The following is a 22,775-nucleotide window of genomic DNA, read 5'->3' on the forward strand; positions in this document are numbered from 1 at the left end:
TGCCATTGCCATTGCCTTGCCCTGCCCTACTCCCACTCCCACCCACATACGCTATACTCTCTCTCACAATCCTCCTTTATAACCCACTCCTTCTCCTTGACACTCTCTCTTTCCTCACACTCCCTCACAGCCAATGGGAACGTCGGATGAAGGGGTAGGCAGTCATTGGGAGCGGAGACTGATGTGGAAGGAAACCTATGGGAAAGGATGGGGTATGTGGAACATTCCTTGTTCCAGTCCTACTCCGGCCCCCTCCCACAACTCTTTCTCCGGTACATCGATGATTACTTCGGTGCGGCTTCATGCTCTCGTCTGGACCTGGAAAAATTTATTAATTTTGCTTCCAATCTCCACCCATCCATCATTTTCACATGGTCCATCTCTGACACTTCCCTTCCCTTCCTTGACCTCTCTGTCTCAATTTCTGATGATAGACTGTCCACCAATATCCATTACAAGCCTACCGACTCCCACAGCTACCTCGACTACAGCTCCTCACACCCCGCTTCCTGTAAGGACTCCATCCCATTCTCTCAGTTCCTTCGCCTCCGTCGCATCTGTTCTGATGACGCTACCTTCAAAAACAGTTCCTCTGACATGTCCTCCTTCTTCCTTAACCGAGGTTTTCCACCCACAGTCGTTGACAGGGCCCTCAACCGTGTCCGGCCCATATCCCGCGCATCCGCCCTCACGCCTTCTCCTCCCTCCCAGAAACATGATAGGGTCCCCCTTGTCCTCACTTATCACCCCACCAGCCTCCGCATTCAAAGGATCACCCTCCGCCATTTCCGCCAACTCCAGCATGATGCCACCACCAAACACATCTTCCCTTCACCCCCCCTGGTGGCATTCCGTAGGGATCGTTCCCTCCGGGACACCCTGGTCCACTCCTCCATCACCCCTTACTCCTCAACCCCCACCTATGGCACCTCCCCATGCCCATGCAGAAGATGCAACACCTGCCCCTTCACTTCCTCTCTCCTCACCTTCCAAGGGCCCAAACACTCCTTTCAAGTGAAGCAGCATTTCACTTGCATTTCCCCTTACTTAGTCTACTGCATTCGTTACTCCCAATGCGGTCTCCTCTACATTGGAGAGACCAAACGCAAACTGGGCGACCGCTTTGCAGAACACCTGCGGTCTGTCCGCAAGAAAGACCCAAACCTCCCTGTCGCTTGCCATTTTAACACTCCACCCTGCTCTCTTGCCCACATGTCTGTCCTTGGCTTGCTGCATTGTTCCAGTGAAGCCCAACGCAAACTGGAGGAACAGCACCTCATCTTCCGACTAGGCACTTTACAGCCTTCCAGGCTGAATATTGAATTCAACAACTTTAGATCTTAAACTCCCTTCCCCCATCCCCACCCCGTTTCCTCCCCCTCCCTTTTGTTTTATCCAATAATTTATATAGATTTTTCTTTTCCCACCTATTTCCATTATTTTTAAATCTACAACTAATACCTTGTCAGTCTCTCCACCCACCCCCACTAGAGCTGTACCTTGAGTGTCCTGTTTTCCATTCTTAATTAGCACATTTTCTTAGATAATATCACCACCTTCAACACCTCTTTGATCCTTTTGTCTGTGACATCTTTTGATTATCTGCTCCTATCACTGCTTGCTTGTCCCTACAACCACCTCCCCCACCCCCACCTTAAACCAGCTGATATTTCACCTCTCTCCTAACTATACTCAGTTCTGTTGAAGGGTCGTGAGGACTCGAAACGTTAACTCTTTTCTTCTCCACCGATGCTGCCAGACCTGCTGAGTTTTTCCAGGTAATTCTGCTTTTGTTTTGGATTTCCAGCATCCGCAGTAGTTTTTTTGTTTTTGTCTATGGGAAAGGAGCATGCCTGAGAAGGCAGCCAATAAGAAAGGAGCATGCCGGAGAAGGCAGCCAATGGGAAAGGAACATGAAGGGGGAGGCAGCCAATAAGAAAGGAGCATGCCGGGGAAGGCAGCCAATGGGAAAGGAATATGGAAGGGGAAAAAACCAGCCAATGGGAACGGAGGATGAAAGGTGGCCAGCTAATGGGATATACAGGGAGTGCGCGTGCGTGGGGGCGGAAGGGTTGCGCTGACCTGGAAGAAGAGGCGTGGGAGCGGCCTCTGAGGCAGAGAGTGAGAGTGGGGCTGGGGCTGGGATACAGATAGAGACAGAGACAGGGACCGGCGCTGCAGGAGGGGCCGGTGCTGGCTGTAATGTTAAAGTTGCTGGTACAGAAAGGATCGCGGTCCATGCAGATCATTGCAGTGAGGAAGGAGCATGTGCGGAGAATTGGCCTCCTGCTTCTGATTGTAGTGGCTCTGGTTCTGTACAGACTCAGGTACTGGAGTTGGGGGGGGGAGTCTCCACCGCACTTTGTAACTTGTTTGCTTTCCCCTCTGTTACTGGCGCATCCTTTTATTTATTCACCTGCAACCATTTTATTTCGAGGTTTTTTTGGTCTGTGCTGAAACTGTTCACTGAAGCAGTGTCAGATGCAGCATTTAATGTGTTTCTGTGGTAACTATCACACTCCCAGCATGTTTCAACCAATTAGTTACTTCACAAGTTTTGTCACTGTTAAGCAGACAAGCACGGTTACCAATTTGAGTATAACAAGATCTCACAAACAGCAATAAGATAAATAACCAGTTAATCTCTCTTGGTGGTGTTCCTAGAGGGATATAAATTGGCCAGGACAACTCCTGTGCTTTCTTCAGGAACTGACAGCTAACCGCTTTTTGACAACGCCAGGTTCTGCACTGAAGATTTACTCTAGATGTGTTTAACCTAATGTGTTTGAGCCTGTGATCTTTGGAATTGGACGTAAGAGTGCTGCTACATGAACAACACTGATGTTTGTCGAGGCTGGTTGTCTGCCTAAACAGTTATATTAAAAGAGTGAGATAAAGGCAAAATACTGCAGATGCTGAAAATTTGCACTTGAAAGAGGAAGAGGTCTGCAACAAACATTTCCTTTGGGTAGATGTTATCTGCAGGAACCATTATTATCAGAACAGTAACAGAAATACCTGTTGATAAGTTTACAAAAACACAAATATAGAAAGTTGATGATTTTATAAACTCCTGGTTCAACCTGGTCACCCTTGAAGGCTATGCAGGGAATGGCAAATTGAGGAATTGTGCAGTCTGAGTTTCTGCCTCAATATAAATAAAGTCAGGTCAGATCTGGTGCAGTGCAACAAAAACCAAAATTTGGAAACACACTAAATCAGTTAGTCCTTGTGTTCGGTTGGTTTTCGGCTTTTCCCATATTACATGAGGGTCACCACACTGCTGGTTGATCACCTTCATATCAGCCATCATTTTTGGATTTGACGGGTGGTTTTACAGTCAGATGCCCTTCCTGCTGCTAACCCTCCCCTATTTAGCCAGGCTGATGACTGGCATTTATACACACTGGCTTCCCTACACCAGTGGCTATGTTCTTTTGTGGCCAACAAGTCCTGGAGTGGGATCTGAACCCAGGGCCTTCCGGCTCAGTGGCAGGAGAGCCACTCAAGCTCCTCTCAGTTAGCATTTGTGGTGAGAACAGACAGTTGATGTTTGGGGCTTGTGCCTTTTTTCAAAACTGAAAGATAAGAACTGAGCTGATTTATAAATCTTTGATTTATAGAAAGGAGGGAAAACAGCAGAGGGGAAAGTATCAGCGAAATGATTGGTGGGTGATATATGTTTCAGCTAAATAATGGGAACAAGCATTCAAGAATGGTGGATGATGATTGTATTTTTTTTTAACACCCAACCCTAAAAGCAGTAAATGTGATGAGGCCTGACCCCAGAGTTGTCAGAAGGATGAGCTGTGAGGCATAAACTTAGGGCTTTGACCTAAAAAGAGATGTCTCAGAGGAGATTGTATGAGAGAGGTATTTTTTAGTCCTTTAGGGGAGAGAGAAGATAATCCTGGAACAAAACAAAAGACTTGCATTTATAAAGCACCTTTCACGACTCCAGGACATCCCAAAATGCTTTACGTTAATGAAGTACATTTGAAGTGTAATGACTGTTGTAATGTAGGAGATAATCAGTTTTTGTAATTTGATTGAAGGATAAATATTGACCAGAACATAGGGATTTCTCCCCTGCTCTTCTCTGAAATAATGCTATGGGACCTTTTACATCTACATGAAAGAGCAGATGAGGCCTTGGTTTGACATCTCATCATACCGCATTGATTTTTGTGCTGCAAGTCCGGGAGTGGGGCTTGAATTGACAATCTTCTGACTCAGAGATGAGAGAGTTACCAACTGAGCCACAGCTGTTCACCTTTTGCATTTGCTGATGCATAGGTTCAAGAGTATGAAAGGCAAGTTTAGGACAAACGTCAGGAAGTTGTGAAGCTGGAACAGATTTGCAGGAGGAGTGGGTAGAGTCAGGGCAAGGACACTGGACTTAATTGAGAAGCAATTACAATGCTGCAGTGGGGAGATGGTGAGCCTGGTGTCAGGATGAAATCAAAGAATTTATGAAGTAAAATTGTGTTTTGCTTGGCTGATTGTAATTTCCTCATCTGTGTATTTTCAATTCTGATCGAAAAGGGAGTATATGATGTCAACGTTACTTTGAATTTCCCCCTCTAAGCTGTAAACTCACTTGTGTCGGAAGTCAAGACTCATTGTGTCATGTTCTAAGTGTATAATCACTGCTAGTTTGGTCTTCACTATTTCCTACAATCTAGAGGCTATTAGAACCCAATCTTCCCATCAAGTAAGCACAAATTCAGCATTTACCATATTCTATGTTTTCAAACATGACTGTGTCCTGCAATTATGGGCCTTGGCTCTCCTTTGCTGCCTCAGCTTGCCTTCAATTGACCTGTAGATGGAAGTAATCCATCCATGTTGCAGATGTAACTGTTTAGTTAGCTTGCAGCTAGAGAAAGCAAATGAATTTTAAACTTGATGACTGAGCCCCAGCAGCCCACTACAGGCAAAGCCAAGATGGAACCATATCTTCTGACCTTGTCCACCTGACCATTGGATGCTACTCTCTGGGACCAGGTTTCAGATTGCTGGCCATGCCTTAGCCTTATTAGTTAAATTCAAGAATAATAAACACAAATACTCACCTTCCCAAATGCTGATGTGTGGAAAATGTTACAAAAAATGTTTTTTGAGGAAAAAAGGGGAAATACTGCAATCATCATGTGTTTTTAGGACCTGACCCTAGCCTGGCAGTATATAGAACCAACATTGTGATACACTGGACTGTGCTTTGAAAAGTAAAATTGTGATTCAAAGACAGGAAATGGTGATTTGGATTGTTGTGTATCAGGGCATTGCATTCTTTTCCAATATTTTTTTCTTTCTCCCAAAGGATTCCCAACCACATTAATCAACGTAAAATCTATGTTTGATCATTTGTGGCTGTACCTAGCCTAACCTCCCATCTTGTATCTAACCACGGAGATACGGTAGATCCTTTTTTGTAAGAGAGAATCTATGTAACATTGCTGCATTTGTTACCACCAGCAATAATCTGTCACAATTGATCTATCAAGAGGCTTCTATTTTCAGATCAGAAAGATTTAAGTAGTCAGTTGGGGCTTGTGTGACTTGGTAGAATTGCTTTGCTAATTTGTGTACACTTTCAGAAACTCAACGGCTTGCAGAGTTATAATGGGACACCGAGGAAGACTGAGTGGATACCTGTTGAGAACAATTTGCAGTTACTTCAAGGCCTCTAAGTTTGGACATTTGTGTTGTGGTATATATTTTTTTTGCACACTGCCAATAAGCAGTGTCTTGGAGATGGTGAGATATGGTTTGCATCTATATTTGACTGTCACTCCCCTTTGGTTACTTCCAGCTCTTAGCCATGCATTGTGGAAAGATGTCAAGCAGATACTGAGTGTTTGCACACTCATTATCAATAAGGAACATTGTGTCAGGTAGCTTTAAAGCAGTTAAGTGTGTGGGTCTCAGGCACATGTGAGTAGTTTGTTTTTCCCCTTTCACAGACTACATGGAATCGAGAAATATGGGAAATATGAAGGGGACAAAAATTAAAAGCTTATAAAGAAATAGTTAGCAATGCCGATGATCATATTTTATTTGCTGATAGTGGTACTGACTTAGTGAATTGACATTTGTGCTGCTGTTACCTGAAGTAATCTTTATTATACTAGTGTACTTTTGTACTAGCGCTACCAAATTGGTATGTGGTCTTCAGTGAGAATGTTGTGTTATTTGTTTAAACAAATGTTGGCCTGTTGTCCATGCTGAAGGACTGTGGCTTCCTAAATGCTTTATTAACAACTGCACAATGCTCCAAATTTTAATGTTGGGAGAGCATGGATAGGAAAATCCACTTTCTCAAAACGTTGTAAAGACTCAATACTAAACTTGGAAATTATTGATAAATGCTAAAAGCTCTGGGTAGGGCCTGTGACTAGGAGAATGTTGTAGCTTTCTGTTCTGGTAAATAGGGGAGAATACTATTTGTGATGTTGCAACATTTACTAATGAAGCTAAGCTATGAATAAATGACAGAACAAAGGTGTTTGAACTGAACTGATTATGTGGCTAGGGTTAACGAATGTGACCTGGCTTTTCATTTACTTGTTGGATCAGGAGAAATGATGACCATAATTAAACCAAGGGTAGTACATTTGGATTTGACAACACAATTCACAAAAGTTTCCTGAATTTATGAAGTTATTATTGATTAGGCTAACTGAGCACTTGGATGCATATTTTTTTTTCACAAACATCAAACTGCTGCTCCACTGGCCTGAGCCCATTTCCTAAATCGCACCAGGTCCTGTCTACTCATCATCCCTATGCTGTCTGATTTATCTTGGCCCCTGGTCCAGCAGCAATGTCTCTGTTTTAAAATTTTCACATTTGTTTTGAAATCCATCCATGGCCATGTATTGGGGAGGATTTTGTAGGAAGCTACAAGCATCATGATTTATGGAGAGGGATTCATTAGGCTGAAGTTCATCTCATTAGAACAGATAGCATCAGGAGGGGACATCATCCAGCTTTTTAAGAGGTCAATTTAATGTCTGTTTAACTTGAACTGTAGCAATAAACTACGCATCAAGGCTATAAAATATATATTATAGTGGAACAGCTTCTGTTACACCTTTAGGAAAAGACTGAATTCTTTGGGTTAAGTATATATAGATAGAAATATCTGAACATTTTGTGGAACACCATGGTTTTTAAGCAGTTGTGGCCAGTTCAGATTCAATAGTGAAAAGTTGGGGTGCATCGATAATCCAGCGCATCCCTCGATTACCAATGGGGATCAGGAAGAATTTCAGGGGAGTGACATATTATCTATGAAAGGTGTGACTGTAATGGGCTTATTTTGTTCCATCATTCCTTTCTCTACCCTGTTCTATTGCAAGATCTTATTGTGAGCCATAATCTAGTTCTTTCATCTGCAGCAGTCTTGACTGGTTTCTGTATATGCAAGAAAAACAAGTTTTATCTTTTGACGCCTAGTTTTTGGCATTATAATGTGTGGTTAATCATTAAATTGTCCAATTCTAAAAATGTTTAGGCAGATTTAATTTCCTATCCAGTGAAGTTTTTATCTTCTAAAGACACTGCAGGTAATTTTCTGAAAAATACTGGTGGTTTTAATTAGTGGTTTTGCATCATGCAAATCTAGCATGTGCTGCCAAGTTTAGCATGCAAATTCACAGGCAGCAGCAACACTTAGGGAGGAAATGACCCTTACAATGACTATAGAAAATAAAAGATTTTCTGGGTATGAAGTGAAACTTGTTGAAAAAATGTGCACACTTTGACCCATTGACCTGGGGCTACCCTTGGTTTGGCATATTGGCTTTGCACTGTATGGTGGCACTGCTTGTGATTTTGCAGCAGGTTCTGACAGTGTTTGATTCCCTGATGCCAGTGCCTGCTTGAACATTATTCCCATTGACTGCTACTGAGATGTATATTGTTGCTCACACATTTTCAGAAGCAGTTGCCCAAGGCTGAGAGTAATACATTGTATTGTAGCTGACGCAGCTGCAGAACCTGCGGTGAATGTTATGGAACCTTTCCTGCACCTGATATTTATGCTGTTTACATGTGCACTGATTTCCTGAAGTATGAAGCCTGTTTTAAGCTCTGAAATTGGCCCCAGGGCAACAGCCTGATCATCTGGAATTCAGTGTCTGTATAAAAATAAACCCCCTTTGGACATAAAGATTGACATGGCTCTTTCCTCTGTTATTTTTATCCTAGGACAGGGGTCAACATCCTGAAGAGCCTTTTTAAAAAAACATTGCCTTAAATAAAAATTCTTTGGAGCCGCAAGAGGAAAATTCAACATTTCTAAACCAAATACTTGGCAAATGGCCAAGCCTCTCTGGCAGAATGCATAATTTGCATAGCTAAGTAAAATATAAGTACTGAACTATATTAATTTGATGGAAACAATAACATGTTTCCACTTGATTTTAAAAAAAGCTTCTATTGGAACATTCATAATTTATTGTCTCAGCTATATCAGAAACAATGGTCTCAACCATAGAACCTGTTCTTCGAACCAAAGGGATTATCTATAATCATGAAGTAGTTATGTCACTCGAGCAGGCTGGTTTAGAGTACAATGATGCTTTTCATCAAAATAATAGTTTGAAACTGTAACGTGCAGCTTAATGATCAGCCTTCTATGCCCACGATCAAAACATGGGATGGTTTTCACTTTCCTTGACTTGAGTTTTTGAAGGCATTTTTCATAATAATGCAATCCAACTGGAAAAGGTTGGGAGCTGCAAGGGAGATGTTAAAGAGATGCATGTGGCTGCGGAGCCACGGGTTGCTGACTCTATAAGGCAAACAGTTGGTTGCTACTGCTGTGTATGAAGAAGAACAACTTGCATTTGTATAATGCCTTCCCCAACCTCAGGTCATCCTGAAGCGCTCTGTAGCAATTATGTATTTCTTGAGTAGTAATTGTTGTGACATAAGGAAACATGGCAGTCAGTTGGCGCACACCAATTGCAATGTGATAGTGACCAGATGAACTGTGTTAACGATGTCGGTTGAGGGATAAATATTAACTAGGGCAGTCTTATTTTTTTGAAAAAAGCCAGTAAGCTATTTCCTTTCAGGCGAGCAGGAATGCCACCTGAACAAATCCAAGCATTCCATTAATGTAACGGACAAGGTTAATTACAATCTCATGGAGCCTTTTATTTATTTTTTTGCAGAATGTTGGCGTCGCTGGCTAGGCCAGCATTTATTGCTGATCCATAATTTTCCTTGAGAAGGTGGTGATAGCTGTTGTCTTGAACTGCTGCAGCTCATGTGGTGTAGGTACACCCACAGTGCTGTTAGGGAGGGAGTTCCAGGATTTTGACCCAGCGACGGTGAAGGAGTCACTATACTTCCAAGTCAGTCTGGTGTGTGCCTTGTCCTCCTAGGCAGTAGAGATTGTTGGCTTGCAAGGTGCTGTCCATGGAGCCTTGGTGAGTTGCTGTAGTGCATCTTGTAAAGGATGCATACTGGTTCCACTGCTCTTGGATTCTATGTTGTAGAGTCAGCTCATTAATATAAATCTATAGGCCAGAATTTTCCCGTTGGCGATTTGGGGGCGGGGCCCGCTTGCCGACGGGAAAATGACACGGGATGATGTCGGGAGGAACACCCGACGTCATCCCGGTCCCTTTAAATTTTTAGGAAGGCAGGCGGACAGTGAAATCGGCTGCGCGCTCGCTGACCTATCAATGGCCAATTGAGGCCATTGACAGGGTCATTAAGATAATTAAAGGCCCTGCCCGTCCAACCTTAAGGCTGGCGGACAGGCCAGGAGCCCCAGCAGGCTTCTGATAATACATGAAACCTCATCCACTGGCGGGATGAGGTTTCATGTCCGTTTTTAATAACTTTAATAAAGTTTATGTCCTTTTTATTAACATGTCCCATCTTGTGTGACATTGTCACATGAGGGGGGCATGTTAATTTTTATATTTTTAATGTTTTTGACACTCAGTAATCTCCCTGAGACAGCACTTAGTCTCAAGGAGATGTGTGTTCTTTTGTGCGCACGCGCGAAAGAGCGCACTTTGACAGATGGGGAATCCCCCCCTCCCCCGGCACAGGAAGCACATAGCCTTAATTGGCCCGCCTACTCAAAATGGTGGTGAGCCCCGTTTCAGCGGCGGCGTTCGGCTGCCCCGCCTGCCGGTGAGGCCCGCCTGCCAACCGAGGGCAAAATTCTGCCCATAGTGTTTCTGGGCCAGGCATAACAGGCTGGGAGAGCACCAGGGTCACAGCTTGGGTTATCCAACACCAGCAACTTGGGAGTAGCATCTAGATGTCCTTAACACTGTCCTATTGTAGATGGCTGGAGCTAGGGCATAGGTCAGAAATCTTCCATTCATCGAAGCAGCTTTGAAGACCTTGCAAAGAAGCCTGGACGTTTTTGGAGGTGACGGCTCCTCTTCCAATCAAAAGGAGTATCAGAACCCGGATGGAGGTAGCTGAGTGGATACTGTCTCCCCTGTGAGTTTTTTTGGATCACTCAAACTTTAGTTCGACGAGACAAAAACCCAGAAGGGCAACTGGGAAATATTTTGATGTAGCAAATCAGCACATTTTTTTTCAGAAACAAGAGTTATGCTTAATCAGCCAAGGTGGCAACTCAACTACTTGCCTGGCTTTTACTTTCTGTCTGAGCTTTGGGTGTAGTTCAACACGCTTGGCACTCCTCTCAGGTTTCTTTTGCTCCAGTGGCTTCTTGGTTTTGCTATGCCATGAACTTCTTTGTTTCCTTAGTCTACGGTTTCCATCAGTTGGGACTCTCTGTTTCTGTGTGATCAGGGCCCCTCTGACCTCTGTTTTTTTTAATCCCTTCTGATGGCCAAGACCACCTAATGTTCAGAGCCCTGCTGGTTGGCTTAGACACTGTGTGATCAGTATCCGGTCCTTGCAGTGATGAAAGACACTTATGAAGAAGTGTAAAGACCCCTATTCCTTTGGTGAGAACTGGTTTGAGTTAGTTTCACCTAGTCTTCTGATTCCATGGTATGTGAGGCTACCAGAGTTCACAACTCCTTTCGTTTTGAACCACGCAGCATAAAACTTGCAACTGAAGTTATTACAATGAATTCTTTAGACTTTTACATCATTAAAACTACATAATCAAAACATACATAACTCAAAGGTTTACAATTAATTAGCAGAGAAATATGACTGACATAACATCAAACTATCTCCTTTAGCTAGCGTTAGTATTGGATTTAAAATAAACTGATACTCATCGTAACCACCCCAAAACTATCTACATCCCGTGCTCCAAACCTGGGAGAAAGGGAAGAAATGTGCTGGTTTCAGGACAGTTGTCAAAGTATGTGTGCCCATGTTAATTGTTGAACGATAGCTTATAATATATCTAAAAAGCACTTACTCTCAGCTTGGTGCTCAGTACTTGTTCTCAGCATGGAAAACACAGTACACATACTTCCCAAAGAACACAGTTAATGTCCTTCTCTGATATTGGCTCTTATTTCATGTGGAAAAACCTTTACTTTAAATACTTCCAGTACTAATCAGTTTATTCCCTGCTATGGAAAAGCACCTTTATTGATGTCCTTTGCTAAATGGTAGTTTCAGAAAGCAGCCTGAATCTCAAAGTCCATAGTTTTCTGCAGCCCTGGTTTAACAATGCCCCTATTTGTTACGGATATCAAGACTGTGATGACTATTAACCAGCAAACTACTACTTCAGAATAAAAAACAAAGTGCTGAATAAACTCAGCATGTCTGACAGCATCTGTGGAGAGAGAAGCAGAGTTAACATTTCAAGCTCAGTATAACTTCTTTGGAACCAAGTTTTTGCAGCACTTCTGTTATTATTTCAGGTCTCCAGCATCCACAGTATTTTTCTTTAATATTACTATTTCAGAATGTTGTCTGTCCTTGATGGGAAGTTCAGTTGGTAAATAATTAACGCTATCCAAATTAATTTATGCCTATCTTCCAATTCTTAGGATTTCATTCTTACATTTAAACAAACTTATTGCCAAGCTATTTAGACCTAAAATTGAAATTGTCAGATTGCCTGCTCATATTACATGCTGATTGAGCTCCCTTGTTTGACATGAAAATAGAACAGTTGTCAAGCCAGATCCATACTTTTTGACTAAGATTCTATCTGAGTTTAGTCTACCTCTGGAAATAATAAGTGCAAAAAAAACCCCCAAGATTCTTTTGTTTTGAAAAGAGATGTTGATGTATAAAGATCACAGAGTCTGGGTTTTCTGAGCCCTGTTGGAGGTGGGATAGAAGGTGGTCTGACACCTGGGTTGCTAACCCAGCATAATTTCTGTAGTCAGCCTCATTATAATCAGCATAAGCCATCTAAAGATTGACACCACCTCCCTTGGGGTTTTAAAATAGCAAGTTGCTGCAAAATTTTTGTCTTCAGCAACTTCAAAGACCATCTGCTGCAGCCAACAAAAGCTAAGAGGAAAAGGATGTCTGACTGGTGTGTAGGAGGGTGTTAGAATTTCTGGGTTCACATGCAGCCGACAGAAGTGCTATTCCAAGAATTTGGGTAGAGGATGGAGACCAACTTTGACACTGGCAAGACCCCACGGGGAACTGTCTGAGAAGTGCAAGTAAATGGCTAGGATAGTGACTGCCAACCGATCCACTTCATACATGTCCAGACTGTGGCAGCTAGAAATTTAATGCCCTTATCAAGCCGGGCAAGGCAAAAGAAACCAGGTACACTTTCCGTAAATACACTGTACTAAGCAACTCTGTCATTTGCTATAACTTCCATGTCTTTCCCTCTCTTCAAGCCACATCCCCTTTGTTTAACGGGTTGCTGAATGTCATGATATCACTGTGGGGCAAGGCGAGGAGGCAGGCACCAAGAACTACATCAGCTGTTACAGGGCTTGAACCTGTGCTGTTGATGCTATTCTACACTACAATCTAGCCAACTGAACTAACTTGCCTTTGCTGACTTCCATGTCACATTGTATTAAAAGTGCTTTAAATTGCCAGTGAGGACAGCCTTGATGCCCTCAGCTTTCACCTCAATCATAACTTGATGTATTGACCCCACAGCTTGCATAGAATATAATTGTTGCACATTCCTTTCATCACACCCATTACAGGCTTTGTGTTGATTCATGAGTGTCACTGAATGTCATGATAACAAAAGATAGCTCTCACTTAGTGCGTCTTTTTAAAAATCAAACAACCAATACTACTAAAGAGCTATGACAGAGGATGGCCAACCAATCTCAGATTTCCTATGAGGCAGAAGTGCTTATACTTAAGCACTGAAGTTCTGATGAAGAGTCATATGGGCTTCCTCTCCGCAGATGCTGTCAGACCTGCTGAGTTTTTCCAGCTATTTTTGTTTCAGATTTTCAGCATCCAGAGTATTTTGCTTTTATCTTTTTGCTTATACTGTATCCTGGGGAGTGAGACCATAGAATACATCAGAGACCAGGAGGGAATGTGCCTGATGAAGGTGCATGATTGTTTTCTGTTTTGTTTCCATCTCATCATATTGTTGTAGTCATTAGCTCTTAGCAAACTCATGAAAATCTCAAGTCACTTTCTTCAGTTGTAAGCAACATGTGAATACTGCTCACCAGGAAACTATAATAATTCCTCTCCCTCTTTACTCCTTCATGTGTACCTAGAAAAGGTCACAAAGTCTGCAGTAAGTCTAGCCCTTCCAGCACTTCACACCACAAGTTCTCACTCTGTACATCTCAGACAGTAACTCTGAGATATCCAAACCAAGGAGCTAGAGCAAGATATAGGTGCGTGCATTGGCCAGTGTGCTACAGGTGTTAGCTCAGCTGGAGGAGCTGACAAGCAGGCCTTGAAGAGCAATGGAAAATTAATTTACATCGCTACAGACCACAATGGAACCTGTGGCTTTTTTATTAATTTACGGGATGTGCATGACACTGGCTAGGCAGCATTCATTGTCCATGCCTAATTCCCCTTGAGAAGATGGTGGTGAGCTGCCTTCTTGAACCGCTGCATTCAATGTGGTGTAGATACACCCACAGTGCTGCTAGGGAGGAAGTTCCAGGATTTTGACCCAGTGACAATGAAGGAACAGCGATATATTTCCAAGTCAGGATGGTGAGTGGCTTGGAGGGGACCTTGCAGGTGGTGGTGTTCCCAAGTATCTGCTACCCTTGTTCTTCTAGATGGCAGTGGTTGTGGGTTTGGAAGGTGCTGCCTAAGGAGCCTTGGTGAGTTTCTGCAGTGCATTTCGTAGATGGTACACACTGATGGAATCCAAACTTCTTCAATACTCAAGACTTCTGGCAGATGTTCAAAATCTGAAATAAAAATCAGAAAATGCTGGAAATAGCAGGAGTGAAACAGAGTTAACATTTCAGGTATGTGCCTTCAAAACACCATTGACCTGAAACGGTAACTTTCTTTCTTCATAAATGTTGCCTGATCTACTGAGTATTTTCTGTATTTGATTTCATCATAGAAGCCTGGTTGCCAGAATGGAGATGACTGTCTTTTCTGATATACCAAGGGTTTGTTGGCTTGCTTCACCATCTCCTCATTTTCCAAGATCAGAGTCACATTGAGCTAGAACCCAAAACCAGCGGCATTGCAGGAATGGGAAAAGGTGGCGATGCTTTCTCCCAACATGGCCCCTAGCCCTCTTGGCTGCCTGTGTAGAAGAAAGAAACGGGCTGGTTGCCATTTAGCAGAAGGATCACAGTCCGCAGTAGGTCTATCTGATTGGAATCCAGGGCAGTCTCAGTGCCAGGATGCTACTATTGCAACTAGCCGCTTCCATGCACTCTTTCCCCTGAGCTAGCAGCTAAAAGAAGCATAAGAATAGAGTTAAGTGTACTTACTCCATATACTGAAACCCAGGGGAAACGTGGCTCTAAGAAACAATTTGGCGACACCTTTTAGTTTCTAATTAAAATTTTTCTTGCTAAGGTTTGTAAGCACTTTAAATGGAGCTTGGTGAATTGCATATGGAGAAGTGCTTAGGTTATTCATATGACTATGGTGGAAGGGACAAGATGCAGACAGGATTGCCAGTGCAGTATCCAAAACGTGGGCAGGTTTGCCAGTGCAGTGTCCAAAACACGGGCAGGACTGCCAATGCAGCGTCCAAAACACAGGCAGGACTGCCAATGCAGCGTCCAAAACACAGGCAGGACTGCCAATGCAGCGTCCAAAACACGGGCAGGACTGCCAATGCAGCGTCCAAAACACGGGCAGGACTGCCAATGCAGCGTCCAAAGCGCGGGCAGGCATGTCAATGCAGCGTCCAAAGCGCGGGCAGGCATGTCAATGCAGCGTCCAAAGCGCGGGCAGGCATGTCAATGCAGCGTCCAAAGCGCGGGCAGGCATGTCAATGCAGCGTCCAAAGCGCGGGCAGGCATGTCAATGCAGCGTCCAAAGCGCGGGCAGGACTGCCAATGCAGCGTCCAAAGCGCGGGCAGGACTGCCAATGCAGCGTCCAAAGCACGGGCAGGACTGCCAATGCAGCGTCCAAAGCATGGGCAGGACTGCCAATGCAGCGTCCAAAGCACGGGCAGGACTGCCAATGCAGCATCCAAAGCGCGGGCAGGACTACCAATGCAGAAATATAGAGAAGGTGGTCTCCACAAGAGTAGCACAGATGTTTCCTGCAGGTTGACCTATCTTTTTATCTTGATGTTGCCCATTGCTCATTCAAGGCCTCTCTGTGAGGGAAATATGTGCACTACACAGTATAAAACAATGATCCTAGAGCCTCCAGTGGACTCTCATTTGATGTGTCTCATTCAATCCGGCTATGCCAATAAGCCAGTGGTGTGCTCAAATCATCCTATTTCCCTTTGACACCATTAGTACCATATTCCTTTGGAAATCTTTGGCACCTCGCAAATAAAAAAACCTTTACCTCTTCACTTAAAGCTCTACCTTCTTAAAAGTCATCTCATCTCTTTGAGTAAGCTTGCATCATCTCTTTGAGCTATCTATTTTGGCTAGGTGTTCTGTTCCTTTATTTATTTTCTCTCTCCCCTCTGGAACGTGTCATGAGATAATTTCAATGCTAATAGACTCCACATTAATATAGTGTAAAGGTGCTCCAAACTTACCTTAACATTGGACCAATTGAGTTCTAATCTCCATTTTTTAACCTTTTTGCTGTAAGTCATGAGACTTGTTACACCAGAACAAAAATCGCAGGGTTGGGACAGTTCTCTAGCTAAATTTATATGAAGCTAAATAACTGAGAAGTACGTTGGGAATCTGAAAGGAAGACTTACTGTCCCGAATATAGCTGCCTCCTGATGCAATTCCCTTCGACCAGTCGGATAGATTCTAAAATAAATAGAACATATTTGGCTATTGTGGAAATTAAAAGAATTTGTGGCTACAGTTAGCAGTCTTTCTACTGAGTGCAGCACAATGTAATGGAAAAATCCTTTAAATCTTTAGAAATACCAAGTATTGTAGAATTTACCAGATGTATAAGTACTTGTATTTGAGTATAATGTGATGTACTTTTTGTTATGCTAGTGAAAAACTGTATAGCCCAGCACACATTTAGGTTGAAGTGTGTTGGTGCTGAGCTATGCACAAATTACAGGGTATCTGCAATGGTTTCCTAACAATCACCTTTAGAAAGATGATTGTGTGGGTAGTAAAATGGTTAAATGTCTTTGTTTTGTGGGCCATTGACCCACCCACTCCCCTCTGGCCCAATCATTTGGTCATGTGACTACTAAACACCAATAAATCCCAGGGAAGATGGAAGAGGAAGGCACTTTGGCCTATCTTAACTCATCTGTACATCCGAATGAAAGCTTTCTGGCACTTAAGGTCTTTTGGCCAAACTAACCATGTGCTCAGCTGCGATTATACTTTGAACTAAGACGTTTTTCATCTCCTTCTAGGTTCCACTGGTTGCCACTCATTCCAACAAAAATGAACAGCAGAAAAGTGGGATTGCAGGCCGAAAGGGAATATTTTGAGTTGGAGGGAAAGAAGCTTCTCATCCTGGGTGGCTCGATGCACTACTTTCGCGTTCCACGGGCGTACTGGACTGACCGCATGTTGAAGATGAAAGCTTTAGGCTTGAACACTTTAACAACGTGAGTAATGATCCTCATATACATACATATATATATTCCAGCATCCGCAGTATTTTGCTTTTATATATATATATATTTATTTATATATATAAATATTTTATTTATATATATATATATATTTATTTATTTATATAAAAGCAAATTACTGCGGATGCTGGAAATCTAGAACAAAAACAAAAATACCTGGAAAAACTAAGCATGTCTGACAGCATCTGCGGAGAGGGATACAGTTGATGTTTCGAGTCTGTATGACTCTTCATCAGAACTAAGACATATAAAAATGAGATGAAATATAAGCTGGTAGAGGGGGGTAGGTGGGACAGGTAGAGCTCGATAGGAGGCCAGTGATAGGTGGAGGCTAAGAAGAGACTGCCAAAGATGTCATAGACAAAAGGACAAAGGGGTGTTGACGGTGGTGATATTATCTAAAGGATGTGCAAATGGGGACATTAAGGGAAGCAAGCAGGACAAGCTAGTGGCAGATGGCCCTAGTGCAGGTGGGGTAGGGGGAAGGGATCGAAATGGGCTAAAAGGTGGAGATGAAACTATAGATCGAAATAAATTTAAAAATAGGGAAAAGAAAAAATATAGTTGTAAAAAAATTACAAATTATTGGAAAAGGGGGATCGGAAAGCCGGTGGGGATGGAGGAGAGAGTTCATGATCTGAAATTGTTGAACTCAATATTAAATCCGGAAGACTGTAAAGTGCCTAGTCGGAAGATGAGGTGCTGTTCCTCCAGTTTGCGTTGAGCTTCACTGGAACATTGCAGCAGGCCAAGGACGGACATGTGGGCATGAGAGCAGGGTGGTGTGTTGAAATGGCAAGCGACAGGGAGGTCTGGGTCACGCTTGCGGACAGACCGAAGGTGTTCCACAACACGGTCACCTAGTCTGCTTTTGGTCTCTCCAGTGTAGAGGAGACCGCATTGGGAGCAGCGAATGCAGTAGACTAAATTGAGGGAAGTGCGAGTGAAATGCTGCTTCACTTGAAAGGAGTGTTTGGGCCCTTGGACGGTGAGGAAGGGGGAAGTAAAGGGGCAGGTGTTGCACCTTCTGCGGTTGCATGGGAAAGTGCCATGGGAGGGGGTTGAGGTGTAGGGGGTAATGGAGGAGTGGACCAGGGTGTCCCGGAGGGAACGATCCCTGCAGAAAGCCGCTGGGGGGGTGAAGAGAAGATGTGTTTGGTTGTGGCATCATGCTGGAGTTGGCAGAAATGGCGGAGGATGATCCTTTGAATGCGGAGGCTAGTGGGGTGATAAGTGAGGACAAGGGGGGCCCTATCATGGTTCTGGGAGGGAGAGGAAGGTGTCAGGGCGGATGTGCGGGAGATGGGCCGGACACAGTTGAGGGCCCTGTCAACCACCGTGGGTGGAAAACCTCGGTTAAGGAAGAAGGAGGACATGTCAGAGGAACTGTTTTGGAAAGTGGCATCATCAGAACAGATGCGACGGAGGCGGAGGAACTGAGAGAATGGGATGGAGTCCTTACAGGAAGCGGGATGTGAGGAGCTGTAGTCGAGGTAGCTGTGGGAGTCGGTAGGCTTGTAATGAATATTGGACAGTCATATATATATATATATATGTATATATATATATATGCATTTCTGTCCATGTTGCTTTGCCGATTTTTCACTGCTAATTTTCTGACACATACCGAAATTGGGTTGAAATTTATGAAACCTAATAAAGCTTCGTGGCCGAATCTTTCTGCAAACCTTTTAAGATTGATTGATAGATTATTAAGCAAAACCCCAGTTACTTTTACATGAGCTTAAAGGACCAGGTCAGAAGCTGCCATGCTGCATTTCTTGTCTAGTTATGGAAATAGCTTGGGAACATTTTGAGCCTGGGGAAGATGGAAGTATTAAATGTGTAGCTTGACTGCATGGACACTGTAGTCAGCATTACTTGCTGTTTTATACACAATATCAATAACTGTGTTCTTATTAAGGTATGTACCATGGAATCTCCATGAACCTCAGAGGGGAATATTTAATTTCAAGGGAAATCTTGATCTTGAGTAAGTAATTTTTTTTTTTCAACATTCTTTCTTTTTGCTTTTATTTCCCTTCATCTCTTACAAAAGCATTGATGATTTTCTTGGACTCAGTCACTTTTGGTAGCTCAGCCTTCATGTGTAAGCCTTGGTAGTGAATGTCTGCCAGTGAGTGATATGACCACCAAGCAGTATTGTAGTCAGTTCTGTCCCTGTCCTCAACCTAGCTCCACATGCATTTCCAGCAAGGGTTTCTGAATGATGGTTGAACTGGGCTCCTGGGATTTTTCTCGTCTGGGTGCAGAGGCGCATTTCGGTCTGTGAATGGTGACCTTAAGTTTTTTTTTTGGGAGGAAATTCAATTTCCCCCTGTATTCCCAACCTCGTGCCCTTTTCCTCTGGGTTTTTTGCGGGCCTGGAAGGCCTAGTGCGCAAAATGCATATCTGCCCCTGCTGAGGCCATGTTCCCCATTTTAAATGCTTGAAAATCTGATTTCCTCCCACATACCATTTTCATGTAGTGCTGTGGCTTTTGGAAGCCCATTAAAAGCACGTCAGGGTTTGAGATTTTGTGAAGAAAATGAAAAGCCTGCTGAGGATTGGAGCATTCTGAAAGTTTGTGTGAGGTGTTTTCGCATCTTCAGATGTCATTATCAAGTGCTGTATTGTAATGTAGGTGTGTTTTTAATGCATCATAGGGATCTGTCCTACAACAGTAAGTTGACCCTTACATTGACCAGTCTTGTGTATTTGTTCACATGCATTACAGTGCTTTTCCAATGGAAAAAGCACCTTGATGCTGAGAGAAATGTTACAAAATGCCCTGTCAGCTTGTGCTGCCATCTTTTCCACTGTGATTTAAATGGCCCTGGCTGATTTTAAAAAAATCTGGTTGAGGCTTGGAGTAAATCTACACTTGAAAAAAATGCTAACCACCTTCTTAGCTTCCCAGAGAGCAGTATATTATATGGACAGCTGTGGCCATTTTCTATGCTTGGCTGAGTTTTAAGTGCTAATGGGTTTTAGCATAGTAGGTGTTCCATTAATTTGAGAATGAACGGTAGTTCCAAGAAGCTGAAATAACAGATTGTGCCTTTGTGGTTTCTGGTTTGTTGACACAAGCTAATAGGATTGCAAGTATTAAGATTTTTTTTTTCACATGGCAAAATGTATTTTTATTCTGTGTCAATGATATGGAGGCTTTTTATTAGATGTTGACAGGTTTATTTTTTTCCAAGGAATGTAAAATATCTTCCATTGATATTGCATGGATTTTGAGGACTGCACATAGTGCATACTGGGTGAGTGGCTATGGAGGATAGATGGGGGGGTGCATAGAGGTGCGTGGCTGGCAAGGGAAGTGGGTAGGGAGGATGAGGGGTAAGATTTAGGGAGCCTTTGAACAATATTGGGAGTTGGAATACTGTGTTGGAGAAGGAAGGCAGGCCTTCGTACCAGCTCACCTCTGCACCCACACTCCTCATGCACTCCAGTGAGGCTTGAAAACCGTACTGCAAGGCTGACCCCGTGCAAAAAGTCAAAAATGGAGCCCAGATGAAAATTTGGCCTTTTTTTTAATATAAACTTCATTACCCAGACAGTTGAGATCAACTTCAGTGCCCTAACCCGGTGAGGTTAGTCAATCAGACACAGAACCACACAAAATCTTCATGTTTCAAATCATCCAAGTTAAGGGAGAAACTTAACGCAGCGATATCTGCAGTCAAACTTGCCACTGACTTGGTTCTGTAGAACACTCCTTATCTTAACCAGCTAGCCACTGGGGATTCCATTATGTATGCATATATCCCATTATATTAGTCATAGTCATAAATGATTGTTAGTGTGTGTTCTGAAGCAGTGTTTGGCTTAACACTTATGTAGGATTTGTGAATGGACATCGTGCAGTAGCATTACTGCAAAATCTAAATATACTCTAAGCTCTTTATAAAGCCCTTTTTGTAATATAATCAATTTGTTTGTGACACTGTATTTGGTACATTTATTGTAATATATATGATTGATACTTTAGTCGATCTCTTTAGCGCACTGTATTCCCAATTTTTTTCTTAATCCTAAATCTGATTTTTGTGCAACTATTATTTTTGGTTGGCGAGGTTTCTGACTCACATTGAAACCTAACATCGTGATTAACAATCTCCAAACCAAAACTACTAAGAAATCCACATAAAAAGAAAAAATTGTGCATTTTTGTAGCATCTTTCCTGACCTGAGGACGTGCTAAAGCACATTACAGAAAGTTAAGTACTTGTGAAATGTCCACAATGCTGTAATATAGGAAAATATAAGTTGTTTTCAGCTGTCTGGTATGAAATATATACTCTTTTCCCCATATTGGCATTCCTCTTTAGGTCAGCTAAGTGGGATTTTAGAGGATGTAGGATAAGGAGCCACTGGTGAATGCAGGGAATAGAGCTCATTCATCTCTAAAGATACCACAAGTTCACCACTTTGTTCAAAAGGTTCAACTTAAGAATTTTTAAGTATTTTCTCTCACAGGGCGTATCTCAGATTGGCTGATGATTTGAATTTATGGGTCATTTTACGTCCTGGACCATACATCTGCTCGGAGTGGGACCTTGGTGGTTTACCCAGGTAAATGCAACGGTAAATGAATTGGACACACAGTCACACAAAATCTGAGTGTTTTAAATTATCCAGCTAAAAGAAAGAAACTTGATGTAGCAATATCTGCAGAACCTTTGCTCACATTGCTGAAAATAGGTTTATGTTTCCAGCCATCAGTATGGATGCCGTCCTTGATGAGGGTTAGATCTAAAAATAGGCTACAGTGTGTTACAGGGTAAGAACATATTGATGGGTTCAAATCACCTCCTAAGCTGAGGGAGCAAAGCTCAAGTTGCGATAATTAAAATTTATCTCTGACATTTAATGCTTTAGGAGACACTGCAGAATGTGCATAGTATAGAAATGTAGGGACTATGTGCTAATCTTTACAAAATGTGGATGTGGATAAGTCCAAAGGACAGGTAGAAAATATTAGTGTTTATCCTCTTCTCCTCAATGTCTTCACTGAATTAGCAGGAGAAACCTTGCTTTTTAAAAAATGCTGTTAAAGCCACGGTGAAGACCATTGCAGAGGAACCCATGCAGCATCACACTATGGGGTCAGGGATAAGAACAAAAGATGAGTTGTAACTTTTGGACTCAGAAGAGGAGTTGTTCATCTTTGAACAGGAAGAATTCTGGCTTTCACCACGATGACATGGCTGACATCAAAATGTTTTTCTTCTTTTGATTCCTAATTTATAAAGTTATGCAATTAATTGTACTCTCCCTTAAAAGACATCAAAGTAGAAGAATGTCCAAGATTATTACAAGAAATTAAATTCTAATCAATAAATGTGTCTGTGATGCATGAAAAGTCTATGATTATCATAGAGTATGGATGGTGGAACTATTAAATGATTCATTTTTGGGGTGGGAGAAAACACAGTTTTAACCAAAGTTGCTTATTCAAGAGCTCCACTTGTTGGCTAAGTTTAAATAACACTCTAGAGATTTCTTCAAATGAACCAATTAATATGAGATAAAAGCAAAGAACTGTGGATGCTGGAAATCCAAAACAAAAACAGAAATACCTGGAAAAAGTCAGCAGGTCTGGCAGTATCGGCGGAGAAGAGCACAGTTGACTTTTCGAGTCCTCATGAATAGTGCTC

The 22,775-nt window shown here is 42.6% G+C and overlaps 1 protein-coding gene across 6 annotated transcripts in view; it reads left to right on the forward strand.

Annotated features, from left to right (window-relative positions):
- Positions 1-2,074: 2,074 nt before the first annotated feature.
- Positions 2,075-22,775, forward strand: part of LOC144669312 (beta-galactosidase-1-like protein 2) — a 97,045-nt gene continuing 76,344 nt past the window's right edge. For 4 of the 6 annotated variants that reach the window (XM_078531687.1, XM_078531679.1, XM_078531673.1 and 1 more), the window contains exons 1-4: positions 2,075-2,327; positions 16,881-17,078; positions 19,030-19,098; positions 21,595-21,690. In XM_078531687.1, coding sequence (XP_078387813.1) covers positions 2,203-2,327; positions 16,881-17,078; positions 19,030-19,098; positions 21,595-21,690 — 488 coding nt within the window. In that variant the 5' untranslated portion in view covers positions 2,075-2,202. Of the gene's footprint in view, positions 2,365-16,880; positions 17,079-19,029; positions 19,099-21,594; positions 21,691-22,775 lie in introns of all 6 variants that reach the window. The other 2 variants (XM_078531709.1, XM_078531701.1) reach the window with 2 other exon arrangements.

The sequence above is a fragment of the Cetorhinus maximus genome, chromosome 2 (genome assembly GCF_964194155.1).
Source record: "Cetorhinus maximus chromosome 2, sCetMax3.hap1.1, whole genome shotgun sequence".
NCBI classification, from domain to species: domain Eukaryota; kingdom Metazoa; phylum Chordata; class Chondrichthyes; order Lamniformes; family Cetorhinidae; genus Cetorhinus; species Cetorhinus maximus.